This window comes from Scaptodrosophila lebanonensis, unplaced genomic scaffold, assembly GCF_003285725.1.
Source record: "Scaptodrosophila lebanonensis strain 11010-0011.00,11010-0021.00 unplaced genomic scaffold, SlebRS2 tig00000136-arrow-arrow-pilon, whole genome shotgun sequence".
In the NCBI taxonomy this organism is placed as follows: domain Eukaryota; kingdom Metazoa; phylum Arthropoda; class Insecta; order Diptera; family Drosophilidae; genus Scaptodrosophila; species Scaptodrosophila lebanonensis.
In genome coordinates, this window is record NW_022060586.1 from 410049 (window position 1) to 425111 (window position 15063).

The following is a 15063-nucleotide window of genomic DNA, read 5'->3' on the forward strand; positions in this document are numbered from 1 at the left end:
TCTCAAGAAGAACATTATATGTATTTATAACCTGTGCCCAGAAGGTATGCACCTAATTCTGTTTTTACACGGTTTTCATTTAACACGGTTTGAAAATTAAACAAGAGAGAACGCTACAGTCGAGCAAGCCCGACAGTGAAATACCCTGTACCCAGACAAACTTCCGTCACTGAGTTATACATATGTGCCCATAGCAGAGTCAAAAAGAGGAAGAAGAAGAGCAAACTTATTGCTGCAGTTTGGGGGGTTATACTGGAAATAAAATTTTGAGCTAAGGTAGATAACTGTACATAGATTGCGTGTGCAAAGTTGGGTTTATGTTGCTTTTGAAATGTGGATAGTATTGACGAAATTCTGTAGCGTGGGAAGGGGGGAAAATTCAAGAAAATAAAAAAAACTCGTTCTTTCTCGGACCTAGGAGAATATGGATACCAACTTAGGTTATTCTAGCTTTAATAGTTTCTGAGATTATTGCGTTCATCCAGACAGACGGACAGACATGTCTAGATCGATGTCTCTCGTCATGCTGATCAAGAATATATATACTTTATGGGGTCGGAGATGCTTCCTTCTGCCTGTTACATACTGTGCACAAACCTAATATACCCTTTTTACCCTACGGGTACAGGGTAAAAAATGTATGGGTTACATGACTTTTTTAGGAACCAATCTACCGTGCAAAAGCAGAATTAGGTTTGTATAAAAGGGTAAACCGGTTTCAAATATGCAATGTGCACAAAGAAGTGGTACACAGTAGTGCCCGCCAGTACTCGTAGGTATTACATTTTAAAGAAAACAAATTATTTACGAGCAAGTTCTATTACTCAATTCATTCATTAAATGTCGGTGGAAAACCGAAAAAAAAAATCTAGACTTCATTAAAATGTCAGGAGACTGTTCAGATGATGCCGATGAAAAGGATGGCCGTGAGGACGCAATTCTAGCCCTGTTGTATGATTGGACTGTGAAGAACGTGTTCACGCCCAACGATCTGGGAACAATGGTCGCCTATGTACTCCTCTTCCTTATTTCGTGGTATGTCATCTTGTCGGCCTTACGCTTCGTGATGCGACTAATGTGGCCGGTGATAGTCGTGGTATCGGCGGTGCTGTTGTTTCGTTTTCTAAGAACCTTTGAACCGGCCGATCTGGCGGACATGTTTCTTTACGCCATTGGCCTAGTGGCTGATGTAATAATAGTGTGTCTGGCCAAAACTATTCAATTTTTATTGCATTTATTTGGGTGAGGCCACTGGTGGCTGCCCTCCAAACCTCAGTAATCCGACGCATCCCATGATTGACTATATTTGAAGCCTGTATGATCGTAACCTAACAAAATTGTTGTACTTGTATGTTGTACGTATTGCCCCAATGCAAGAAAAAAGCAAAAGTCGAAATTAAACGTTATTTCTGATTACAAGTAAATGAAGAGACAGTTGGTTCGACTGGGCGCTTTTCGCATCGCTGCCATCATCAGATACAAGTAGCTGGCTTCAAAATGTGGTTGGTTTGCTTAGCAGCTTTTGACGTTGACGCTGCCGCCACCGCTGCTGCCACCGCTGCTGCCACCGCTGCTGCCACCGCTGCTGCCACCGCTGCCGCCACCGCCGCTGCCGTCAATGACGTGCAGTTTTGTGAAGAGCAGAGCGCGTATAAAAGGGCTGCCCAGCGAAGAGCTTGGCAACATTGTGGCAGCTACTTCAGTGCGCGACACTTGTGGATTACGCGAGAGGAATTAAGTGACGCCCGCCTTAAGGATATATCTATTTACATATATATCGCACATAATTTCTCATTAGTGACTTTCTTTTTGTTTGGTGCAAAATATAAAATGAAAATCGGTGTAAGTGTGTGCAAAATGTTCAAAAGAAACAGCAAATCCGAAGAGACAATAGCAACAACAACAACATAAACCATAAACAAAAATTCTATTTCGCAGCTCTCGTGCCTTCTGGCGACGTACGCGCTTTACAGCCTCGTCGGCTCTTCGCAGGCCGAGCAGTTTCAACTGCAGCAGTCGAAACTAAAGCGTGATGCTGGGCTACATTTTGGCACTAGCGCCGCACACTCCTCCCACTCCGCGCACTCATCCTCCTCCTCCCCCTCATCCCACTACCATGGACCCTCGCACAAGTATTTACCACCCGCTTCGAGTGTCTTAGGCTACGAAGGTGGCAGCTACAGTTCGCTGCACGGTAATGGACTGGCTTCCAGCCATGGTCTTGACTTTGGCAGCCTAGATGCGGACAATTACCACCTTGGGCATCAGCCGCAACCATCGCCGCATCATCATCAGTCCCACCACCATGTGTCGGCACATCGCCCCTTATACCACCATGCGCCTAAGGTGGAGACATACATTGTGCAGACAAGCAGCCACGGGCATGGCGGTGGGCATGGGCTAGGTCATGGGATCGGAACAGGACATAGCGTTTCTCTTGGCCATGGCCATGCTGCCCATGGTGGGTACAAGCTCAGTCCACACATCGGAAGCAGCAGCATCGGAGGAGGAGGAGGAGGCAGCACTCTGAGCTTACTGGGCGGACACAAGCTGCACACCGGATTTATGCTTCCCAGCTCCTTGCATCGATATGGCGGAGAATACAGTTATAGCGGGCATCAGAGCAAGCCAAGCTTTGCCTCCTCCAGCCACACTTCCAGTCATGGTCCCAGTCTAAGCCTGAGTCACGGCCATGGTTCTAATCTGGGTCTAAATCATGTAGCCTTAGATCTGAGTGGACATTCCCATGGCAGTTCCTCCTCCTCTGGTTCTGGCTATCACTATTCGCCCACGCTATCGCACGAGCTGGAGTCGCATCATGTACACGGTGGTGCTCAAGAGTCTTCCGGCTACAGCTACGATGTGCCCAGTCTTGCCTTTGGCGCCGGCAGCAAGCCCATAAGTAGTTATGGTGTTCCTCTGCTTTCGGGCTACGATCATGAGCCCAAAGAGGAGTCAACTGCAGGAGTCTCATCGCACGGACAGCATGAGCACGAGCAAGCTCCCGCATATGCCCTAGGTCAGAAGGGTCTGGGTCACTTCACCTACACGGCCAGTACCCCCCATGCCCTGCACACCGACATCATTGGGCTGACCAGCCACCACCAATCGGATGAGGGAGCGCATTCAGTGTCCATGCACGAGCACAATGACCACACCGTTGAACTCTCGAAGGCGCCCTTTAAGCCTTCCGCCTTCCTTGGTGCCAAGCACGAGAGTAGCAGCGATGGACACGACTCTCAAAGCTATGATTTTGATGCCGCCAACACGCAATATGTACAGGCGCCCATCTCAACGGGCTACGACTACCAACCATCCACTGTGCTCTATGGTGCCCCCACGCACTCGGGTGACTCGGCCACACCCATTTTTGAACCGGAGGCGACATATTTGCCACCTGCAGCCGCTGCCGTGCCACAGCTCAGCTATGGCCAGCCCGCGGGCTCCAGTCATGGCTATCATCACTGATAGCCAGACTTGACCATCAGTTAGTTTCCCTACAATAATTTATAAAGCTAAGTTACGAACTTTTTTTTTGCTCCTAGTTTTAAGTTCGTCGTTACGAATTACAGCGAATAAATGTATTTAAGAAAATCAAAATACTTATAATTTAAAATTCACATGCGCATCTTTTTAACTTTCTCGGCCATTTTCTTGGCAGCCTGAGACCTTTCCAGAATTATTGCCGCATGTTTTTTGCCGCAGGTGTTTAGGATGCAAAAGTTGTCGCCGAATTTGGCTGCTTGCTGCGATTTCGCTTTTTTGAAGCGTGTTTTTTTCTTACTGATTTGTTGTTTGTGAATTTGGAACAATTGTTGAAATTGAATTGAATTTAATTCAATGGGTGGGGCGAAATGCCTTTGGCATGCCCAATTAGCTTCGATGGTAGGGTGCTTAATAGGCTGTTAGAGCCTTGACGAACTACATGCGTGTATGTCGGATATCTTGTGCCTCAAAATAGAAAACAAAAAATATCAACCAACAAGTTGAGATCAGCCAAAAATTAATTTAATTGCTTTTTAAAATGAAATAAAAACAAGTTTATCCTTAGTTTTATCTTTCATCTTTATTTAAGGTCTGCCCTAGGTAGGACAATTAGTAAATGATATGGCAACCTTGTCCATTATTATAACGTGATTTCAATCGAGTGCCTACTTAGGAATAAGCTCAGATTGCGTGATTCGACTAGCCCGCTAAACTATGCCAGGCCACTCTAGCTAATGAGTGCGGAAGGAGAACTCGAGGGGATGCTTCCTTTTGAGACGCCTGAGCTGCTGGCTGTTGTCCAGCTTTCCAAGTTTTGTGTTGAGGGTCTTTCTTTTACCAGAAATATGGGCACGCCAAGTGAGTCTCTATATCTAAGGTGAATCAGCATGCAAGATGATGTCATTGCTCAGAATGGAAAATACCTCCAGTCAGTGATTATGTGTTCGTATGCCAGATTCATCAAATTCATCAAAAGAGGAATGGAGGTTATAGCCATAAATGTTTCGTTTATTTTTTTAATTTTCCTAATACCACACAGAAGGAGGCTTGGTAGACCCCACAAAGTATATATATTCTTGATCAGCATGACAAGCCGAGTCGATATAGCCATGTCCGTCGGTCTGTCCGTCTGTCTGTCTGTATGAACGCAAGGATTTCAGAAAGTATAAGAGCTAGAATAACCAAACTTGGTATACAGATTCTCCTGAGACCGAGAAAGGACGAGTTTGTTCATTTTTTCTGATCCTCCCCCCCACTCCCCCCCCCCCCCTATTAACGGTTTTCTATAACTCCCGTAATTCTGAAATTTGGTAGTCACATTAGGTTAGTGATTATATATCCGTATACCAAGTTTCATTATGATAGAATGATTGGAAAAAAAGTTATAGCCATATAACCAGGCCCAATGCACATACTTGTATGTACAAGTACACAAACACGCATAAGGCACGATTCTGATGTAATTGTAAATGTATGTATGCATGCATGGAATATTTTATATTTAATTTAGTTAATTAATTAAATTAATTTAATTAATTACATTAATTTAGTTAATTAATTAAATTTAATTAATTTAATTCTTTTTTGTGGGGTGGTACAGGGTATTTAAGAGTTGAGCCTGCTCTTTAGCATTCCTTTCTTGTTTTTTGAATTAAATTATATTGCATGGGAGAGAATTATAGCCCCCAGCAAAATAATGATGTCGGATTTATCGGTTATATGGCAGATATATGAGTTAGTTGCCCAACTGAACCAAAACTTGGCATGTCGTCTTGAGGGACTAAAATATGAGTACAACCTAAATTTGGTAATGTAAATATCTTAATATTTCGAATTGATGCCAACCAATGGGGATTTGGGACCATAGTGCAGAGAGTTCTCAGAGTTGTATGCGCGCACAGCAGAAGAAGAAGCAGAAAGAAGAAGAAGAAGAGCGAACTCGATGCTGCGTGGGGGCGTAATACTGGAGTGAAATTGTATCGCTCGAGTAATCAATGTCCCAGGCATTCGTTTCGGCCATTCTACTGTTACGCAACAAGCTGAGTGCGTGTGGAGCGTACAACCTGTTTCTCTGTGATCCTTAAATCGCATCAAAATTTCTATAACTTGTGCATATGAGGCGCTGTTCGCAGTGGCGACCACTGACCACTGACCTATATCGAAAACACACAAGCACGCCGTAATGAAAGTGAAAGGATGCATGACTCGGATCGCGTCGGAAATATTAAAATGTGCGACTGCTTGGCTCGCAGCGAAAAACTTAGGCAACGAACTTGTTTTCGAGCGCATTATTTATAGCTTTTTAATTTGATTGTTTTGGCTTGCATGGGGGTTTCAGATTGAGTTGAATTGGAATGGATTGGATTGAATTGCTGTGGTTTTTGGCATGCGGCAGTCAGTTGTGGCTGCCACCTGACACAACCAATTGAAAGCTGGCATTTTTATGAGAGCGCGGGAAAGTTTCTATGCGTTTTGTATTACAACAATGACAATGACCATAACAATAACACTAGCAGTAACAGTAACAGTAACAGCAGCAACTGTGGCTACAGAAACAGAAACAGAAACAGCAACAATAACAACAGCCACTGTGGTCAATGCACCAGGCACGAGGCACTAGGCATTGTGTATTACATGCTATGTGTAGGGCTTGAGCGGCTTTGGCCTGAACTTGAAAACTGTGAGTGAGCTCGAGTGTGCGAAGACTTCTCTGCGCATTTGCATAATTGCTTTTGGAAAATGCGTAAAATATGCAAAATTGTTTTTCTCGTCTGCAAGATGATAATTGCAGAACTGAACATTTCGCACATCCGTTGCGGAAGTGACCCCCGCACGCACACTCACACTCACACTCACATAAGAGGCCACTTCCGCATTCCGAAATATAAGAATACGAAAAAGTTCTGGGGCACGTTAAGAGCATCAAGAAACGTGGCAATTATTAGTCATTGTTATTATTATTTTACTTTTTTTATCACTGTTTGTTTTGAAATGGTCGTTTCTCAATTTTTGAGTCAATTTTCGCAGCTTTTTTTGCGTTTTCAGGTAAACGTTGGGTCAAAACTGTTATGCCCATTATGCTTCTCTGGTTACAACATCGCCCATATTTACAAAACATACTATACATACATATGAGTAATACATAATAATCACACACACTCACTCGCACGTGAAAAATTGCCATTTTTGTTTGTTATTTTATTTCTTTTTAAATAGCATCAACAAGTTCATTGAGGCGCGACAAAAAATATATTCAATTCCCCTTCCCTTCCTTTCCTTTCATTTCCCTCCCCACCTCATCACTACACTATTTACTAATGTCCATATGTCTGCTCTAACAATAAATTAGATAATTTGAATATGATTTTGTTAATTTTTGTATGTTTCATTTCTTTTAAATTGTAAGCCAAGTCATTGTATCGGACGGTGCCAAACGACCATATGGCTTGTTGTCTTATTACGAGTGTGAGGCTCTCTATCGATAAATGGTCGAAAGTAATATGGGAAAACACTATGTGAAATTTTGTGCCGTTCCGCTAATCTACACGTCTGGCTGATTGCGGCGTTTTTAGAGCATGGTGGGCATGAATGGGCCAACAGAGAGTGTCGCCAAGCTGGAAGACGGAGATTAAAGATTATGACCACTTTTCTCTTTATCTATTTCATTGTCTTGAGGGGAAGATTGCTTTGATTGTGGTATAACCTGAAATAATAATTGACCCGTTTCCAATTTCGGTTTAATAAGTTCAAAGTTCATTCAAAAAATTGTTTCCAAATTAAATTATTTGTATATCATTTCCATACTGATTTCTTCGATCGAGGATGACCGCAAAGAAAGAAGACGAAAAGTGAGAAAATACTCAACTTGCTCCATACTCGCCGTAAGTCGCGTGAACGTTAGAACCATGATTGTAAAATTTCACCCACAGAGTGGCCTAAGAATATGCGAAATATAAATGCATTAAAAGAGGAATAAGTCATAATAAACACGTGATTGATACACATTATTGTTATATACAATTAACTGTACCTTAGAACATAAGTTGTATTACTTTACTGAACATACAATTTACCTCCAATATCTTTGATATCTTTAAATATGCCCTTAAAGTGGAAAAGCTAAAGTGCGGTGTCTCGACATTCAAATACCCTGTACTTGGGTGTAGAATATTTATATCAAATTAAAAAAACAAACAAAATTAATTCTGAGATTCTTGCTCTCATACAGACGGACGGACAGACGGACGGACGGACATGGCTGTATCGACTCGTCTTGTCATCCTGATTACTAATATATATACTTTGTGGGGTCTGCCACGCCTCCTTCTGTGTGTTACATACATGCGCACAAAACTAATATACCCTTTTACCCTTTGGGTACAGGCAATAAATAGGTTTTTCTTCAATCACGACTCTTTTCATACTCTGCACTCATTCATCATTAAAATGGTTATAGGTTAAAAAGGTTATCTGTAACTTCCTCACTTGCTCAAAGTGATTATAAGTGGATGATTTTTTCGTTTACAAAAAAATAATAATACAAGTAATAATCACTATTTGCGGTCCCAAAGCCGTATAATTGAATGCATAATTGCACATTTACATCGGGATTGTGTCAATACTTCTCTATATGTGTCTATGCGTGCCTATGCGAGAGTATACATATGTGCAGTAAAGAATTGCTACAAGAACAGCTGCTGGCAGAGTATGGGTAGAGATTACATGTATGGAATTTGTTGTCCAATTAATTAAAAAAATTTGCGTTAAAAAAGCCTTCAGGCCATCGGATCACTGCAGTGTGTTCCAGGCGGAAATCATAGCTCTTCAAGAAGCTCTTCTTATACTGCCAACCCCAGCCATAGACAGCAGGGAAATCTGTATATACTCGGATAGCCAAGCGGCAATAAAATTCCCAAATATCGTCATATCGAACTAGTTGTTAGTACATAACTGTCGCAAATCTCTTCACGAGATGGCAACACAGTTCTCAGTCTACCTCATTTAGGTCCCAGGCCATAGGGATATCGAGGGAAATTGCGTAGCCGACGAGCTGGCAAGACACGGCACCACCGCCTCCCTCCTTCCAGACAAGCAGAGCGTCGGTACACCGATGGCCAGCTGTAAATTGTCAGTTCGGAACCACTTTGATTCTGTTGCTAATCAAATGTGGACCAACGATACTGACTAAAATCACACGCCAAACATAACCAATTCGTAACAAGAGACGATCTTCTGAACTCTGTTAACTGAGCAGAAGCCAGTGTTCAGTTGTAATCAGAGCCATCACGGGGCACTGGCTGGTTGGCACCCATGCCGCCAGACTAGGACTCTATCACAATGACTTCTGCCGAAGCTGCAGAGACGTGGAAGGGGAGAAAACTATAACCATATTACAAGGACAAGACAACGCTTTCTTGGAGCTAGCCTCCTCCCAAATCTATCGGCACTAGCAAACAGAAAGCCGATACACATTTTCAGGTTCATCCAGGCAGCTGGATTGATGTAACACTTGCGCAAACGTGCAGCCAACCACGGGGATTTGGGAAGTGGAGTTGCCCACACGGTACCATAACGGGCCAACTTCTATGGTCTAAGTGAGTCAGGGCTTACACCCTGGCTGCCGCACTACCTACCTACCTACCTACCATACATGTATGGATATAAATTCCTTTATAATTGACCAATCACGATGAAACTTGACATACACAAAGGCACTAGCTGGAAATAATTGCCAAATTTGAGTACAAATTACCAGAGTATGGAGTTATTATAACTAATAGCAGGGGAGCCATGGAAGGAGGAAAACTTTAAAATACACTTGTACTGTGTACACATTTGAGGTATATTTGTGGATAATCTGGTATCTCTAGCACTTGTAGTCTCTGATATCTAAGTTTTCATACGGAGGGGACAAGCGGACAGGCAGATAGGCGTGGCTAAATCGACTCCTTTTGTCTTGCTGATCAAGAATATGTACATATGTATATATACTCTTCCTGTCACATTTTTCACTTTGCTCAAACCTAAAATAAGTAGTATACCCTTGTACCTTTCTGGTAATGGGTAACAAAAACTCTATTTACGTCATATTGTTTCTTTCAGAACTAAACGATGTAGTGATTTGACATACTTGTAGTCGATCTTAAGATATCGTCTACGTGCAAGTTTCACGGCGAAAGTTCTAAAGAGCGTAGGAATAGAAGTGATCGAAACAAAGTGATGGAACGACGGACAATGAGGACTCTTCTAGTTAGCTTATTGTATATAGTATGTGGCCTCGAATTGCAGCTTGCTTATTCCACCGCTAGATACTGGTAGATCGGAAAAATTGTGTAATTGCGATGCTTCAATGTTCCTATGTTCCTAATAAAGTAGCTTAAGAACCTAAAAATGTATATATTCAGTGTGTAGTAGTAGCATACAGTAACAGTTTGTTTATTATTCTGATATTTGTTCTAAAGCTAATAAATCTCGAGTTCGTCATATTCGCTGCAGACCTTGTATGCCAAATACTACCCAGCAGCCTGTTCTGGCTCTGATTTGAGGGTATTACTAATGTAGTACTTACTAACTTGTACAAAACAAACTTATTAAGCTACGTATAAAAAGTAGGGCTTCGTGGCCATGACGCTCATGATGTGTGAATATTATCTGCCCGCACTAAAGTGTGCAAAACCGTTACAATTATGGCAACAACAGCAAGTGGCGACAAGCAGCGAATTTCCATAAAAAGGTGTTAAATAATTTCACTTTCTTGTCTTGGTTGGCACTTTGTACGGCAACAAATGTCCCCGGCACTTGTTATTTTTATTTTTTAGTTTTTTATTATTATTATTATTTATAACTTTTATGCCTCATTTTGGTTTATTTCTGTTTGTTATTATTGGCGTTATGACTGGGCGCTACAGCTTAAGAGAAAAAAAACAAGCTCGAATCATTTCACATTCGCACCCAAAAGCATTTTCATGACATCGTGATGATGAAGTCGTCCGTTCACTTTTATTTGATCGTTTAGTGTTATTTCCAACTTTTACATACAATATACAGAGTATGTTTGAGTATAGTTGTCATTGTTGGCTTGTTAAGCCCTACCATTATGTCGCTTTTGTTATTTCCATTTCATCTTTTCAGCGGGCCTTAAATCTAAAGAAGAAACGTACACATGTGGCTAAGAAACAGCAATTTGCATTTACAGAGCTTCCAATGAACTTAATAAATAAGGTCTTTTAAAAGACAAAATGGCTTTACTTTCAGTTAGCACCTCATCGTCTTCAATCACTAAACTGAAAACATTGTACTTCATCCAGCTGACCTGTTCAAGCTTTCCTCTTTTCCCGTTTAATCAAACGTTTCTACGAGGGCAGTCCGAAATGTTTCTAGCAACCAAAAAGTATTCGGCGTGCTGCTCGTCAAAATGGTTCTTTAAAATTTGAGCTTAGAGACTAAAATGAAGTCACTTGGGATTCAAAGCGTAATTCATGGATGCACTGGATAGCATTGGAAACACCCGATGTACATACATATATCCAATTCGTAGCACAAAATATTGCAAACGCGGTCTATGGATATCTTGATGACTTCTTTTACTTTGATTCGGCTGTCGTTCAGAACCAGTTTTGGCCATTTTTCGTTCATGTTTTTGTACATCTCTCATCTTCTTTGCCCGTACATCCACATTTCAAATCAAAAACAAATATCCCAGGACCGCACAATCCTCAACGTTGTCCACTTTAACAAAAGCGCTGATAGCGACTTAGTTAATCGAGTTTTGAACGATAACTAAAATTATGGCTGAAATTTTGGCAAAAACACATTAAAAGGTGCCTAATCACAATACCAAAGTTTGGTTAATGTAAGAGATCGACTAAACACATTTCTGACTGACCTCATATTAAGGGGCATGGCTTAATGATCAGCCAATTCAATCGATTGAAAGAGTCAGGCGATTAATCTTTACATGTATACAAAAAAGACCCGTGGCAGACCCTCAAAGCATATATGTTATGTTATTCGTGATCAGTATAGACGGACGAGTCGATATTGCAATATCCATCCGTTGGTCTGTATGAACGCAAGCATCTTAGAAAGTATAAGTGCTAGAATAACCAAACTTGGTATCCGGATTTTCTTAAGTCCGAGAAAGTTTTTGTTTCCTTTTTCCCCCCATAACACGCGACATTCTTAGAAATTCGAACTAAAATTTGGTAATTACATGCAATTAGTTATAATGCTTTATCATGATAGGTTAATTCTGGAGAAAATTACAGCCATAAATTAAATCTCTGCCCGAGCTCTGCCAGCAGTTGTAATGTTTATTATACTCTGTACAGGGTGCGCTATCTTTTATGTCGGTATGTAAACATGGAATATCCTTGAAAATAAACAACCGATTTTCAAGTATGAGATATTTTTATTTAATTTGGTTCTGTACAATTTCTTGAACTGAGGTTTTCAACACTGGTCTACTCAAGTCAATCGGTTCACTAATGACAAACTTATTCAATATTTACATACCGGCCTAAGTGCGAGGGTGTGTAAATTCACCCCATCCATTGCAACCAAACCTAACCTATTCCAAAACTTATTAATCTTTAAATTGTTTTAAATGAAACAAGAAAGAAATGCTAGAGTCGAGTGGCCCTATCTCATAAATACCCGGTAAATTAATGCAGTTTTTAGTTATTAGTTACTGTTGTTACTGTTACAATTTATTTTTTGCTTAAGTTACATATTTTATTTTATCCTCTATTTACAAGCACGCCTTGGACTTTTTTTTCCAAATCCCCCGGACGTCCTTATTATTATACTCTGTACATGAAATATACAAGAGTATATTAGGTTTGCGCGAGCTGAAAATGTAACAGGCAGAGGGAGGCGTGGCAGACCCCACAAAGAAGTGGGTGGGAAAATCAAAAAAATAAAACAAACTTGCACAGCGTACACACATAAGGCATCTTCGTGCAAAATTTGGTGTCTCTAGCTCTTATAGTCTCTGAGATCCAGGTGTTCATACGGACGGACAGACTGACAGACCGACAGACTGACAGACGGACAGACTGACAGACGGACAGATAGACAGACAGACAGACAGACAGGGCTAGATCGACTCGTCTCGTCATGCTGATCAAGAATATATACACTTTGTGGGGTCTGCCACGCCTTCTTCTGCCTGTTACATTTTTCACTTCTCGCAAACCTAATATACTCTTGTACATTTCATGTACAGAGTATAAAAACAAATAAAAACGTACAAATAATCCACTTGATTGCATATGCAAGGCCACCTAAATCAAATTATTTAAAAATGATATTCATGCATTAGGAATATATATAAGTAAAAATTTAATGAATATCTAGTGCAAATTAACAATTTAAAAGGGAAATGTCTGTGGTAATGTTAACTGCATCGTCGATTGAGCTCAACTATCACCAAGTTGAGTAAGTATGTACATACACCAAACAAATTAAAAGATACCCTTAACAAAGTAAAATTCGATCATGAAACATTAAATTTAGAAGACCGATATTTTACTATGCATGTATCTTATTATTATTGAATTTAAACGCATTAAATACTCTTTTCTCGAATTAAATACTCTCTCCTCTTATTTTTTGCATATACGATCAGGCTATTATTGTTAACCTTCTTGTTAAAATGAAATTAGTTATAAAATTGTTTTTGTTTTTGAATAAATGAATATTATAATGAATTTTGGAAATGTGAAAAGAGCTTAGCAACTTTTTATTCGGTCCGTCGCCTAAAATTTAAATGATGTATCTCCCAAATAATTAACCATTCTTATAAGGTTTATGGGGCAATAAATAAACAACTTCTATTGCCATGGCCGGCGGGTATAGACGAAGATGCAAATCCAACCCAATTTAGTAGGTTTTTAAGCAGTATTATTTTTCAACTTTAGATTTTTATTTTATTGTCAATTGAACTGTTGGTTTTTTTTGTGCACTTAAACTATTGTGGTAGTGTAGTATGGCAGAAGGAGGTAAGAACCCAAACCCACGCCCGTCGAGCTAAGTTTGAGCGTAGCAAGAAGTGCACTGCTTCTAAATCCTGCCAATGCAATAAAAATGTATACACACGAACACCATATCTACCCACACACTACAAAATACCAAAAATTTCAATATTTTTTTACAAATTTTGTTTTTACACACCTATTATTCTGTCCAACCGAAATATTTGAATTAACTAAACGCTGTTATTTTTAATAGTTGATGAAGCTGCTTATTATTATTTTTTTTTGTAGCTGAATTATGTTTATTTAGAAAACATACATACATACGAAAGGCAAGCGTTTTTGAAAAAATGTTCTCACACCTCTTATTTTGTCCAGGCGTGTAGGTACAGGGTATTTGAAAGTCAGGGCACCCGACTCAAGCTTTTCTATTTATTTTTATTTGTATATATGTACATAGATGGGTATAATAGTATATTTTTTAAATGCCTGTCTACTTGAGTTTAAATAAGTATGAACTTTACTTTGCACTTATAAGAAGTAGTAGCATACTTTTAGGGTTGCAAAAAAATGAAAGGGCTAATATTTCAAATTAGCTTTTCCACTTGTTTTTATACCCTGTAGGGCGTAAGGGTGGTACAGCATTTAAGCATTATAGCTGGATCTCAGAGCCTATAAGAGCTGTAGACACCATATTTTGCACAAAGATTTCAGTCCAAGATGCCGTATATGAATACGCAGAAAATGTGTTTTTTGGAATTCCAATCCAATTGTTTAAATTTACCACTTTTAGCTTTTGCAATGAGTCCGGTGTAAGGTTGCACTTCAGATCTGATAAAAAATACGGACGGACAGACAGACAGACAGGCATAGATCGACTCGACTTTTCAGCTCCCGCAAACCTAATATACTCTTGTACATTTCATGTACAGAGTATATATTTTCTGAGATCCTTGCAGACAGACGGACGCACAGGCGGACAGACAGGCAGACGTGGCTAAATCGACTCGGCTTTGTGGGGTCCGGCACGCCTTTCAGGTACAGCGTATAAGCACCGATATATTTCTCCTCTTATGGTAAACCGATTTAATCTAAATGCGTAAACAGTGTACTGATAGGAATATCGCAATTTATTTGATTTGATGATTACATACATACGTATATATACATTCTTAAATGACGTAACTCTATGAATATTTTATTGTCGCCTCACAAAAAAAATTGATAATTACAGACAAACAAAAAAAAAGATTAAATACTTGCATATTCAATGCAACATATAGTATGGTGATTTATAAACTCTAGGTGTTACGTACTACTTAATTGTCTAAACAATGATATTGGTCCTATGCTAACAATTGAGACTATAAGCACAACCCTTCTGAGTCTAGGGCGTCTAGACTTGACTTGACCATGCCTACTTAAGTTGCTCAGTTTCAAGCAGTGTGGTTTCCATATCTATATGTCTTCAATACCTTGTGATGGTTTGTTCAGGACCCAACGTACAATGGACTCGAGCAGCCACAACAGGAGTGCCACCGCTGTGAGCCCATTGATGACGTGAATCGTTGCTGAATAACTGTGCGCGTCGGTGATGATGCCT

At 40.2% G+C, this 15063-nt stretch overlaps 2 protein-coding genes across 3 annotated transcripts in view; one reads left to right on the forward strand and one right to left on the reverse strand.

Moving 5' to 3' along the window:
- Nucleotides 1-883: 883 nt before the first annotated feature.
- LOC115629197 (hornerin) lies at nt 884-3468 on the forward strand. Its single transcript, XM_030525597.1, has 2 exons — nt 884-1189; nt 1939-3468. Exons 1-2 carry the CDS (start codon nt 884-886, stop codon nt 3466-3468), a joined length of 1836 nt encoding a protein of 611 aa, XP_030381457.1.
- Nucleotides 3469-14646: 11178 nt separating this feature from the next.
- Nucleotides 14647-15063, reverse strand: part of LOC115629146 — a 35399-nt gene continuing 34982 nt past the window's right edge. For both annotated transcript variants that reach the window (XM_030525506.1, XM_030525505.1), the window contains exon 5: nt 14647-15061. In XM_030525506.1, the coding sequence (XP_030381366.1) occupies nt 14919-15061 (143 nt within the window). In that variant the 3' untranslated portion in view covers nt 14647-14918. The remainder of the gene's footprint in view (nt 15062-15063) is intronic.

Coding starts and splice junctions, on each gene's coding strand:
- LOC115629197 (XM_030525597.1), top strand. CDS start 884: ATGTCAGGAGACTGTTCAGATGATGCCGATGAAAAGGATGGCCGTGAG. Junction 1,190..1,938: donor CCATTGGCCTAGTGGCTGAT/GTAATAATAGTG, acceptor TCTATTTCGCAG/CTCTCGTGCCTTCTGGCGAC.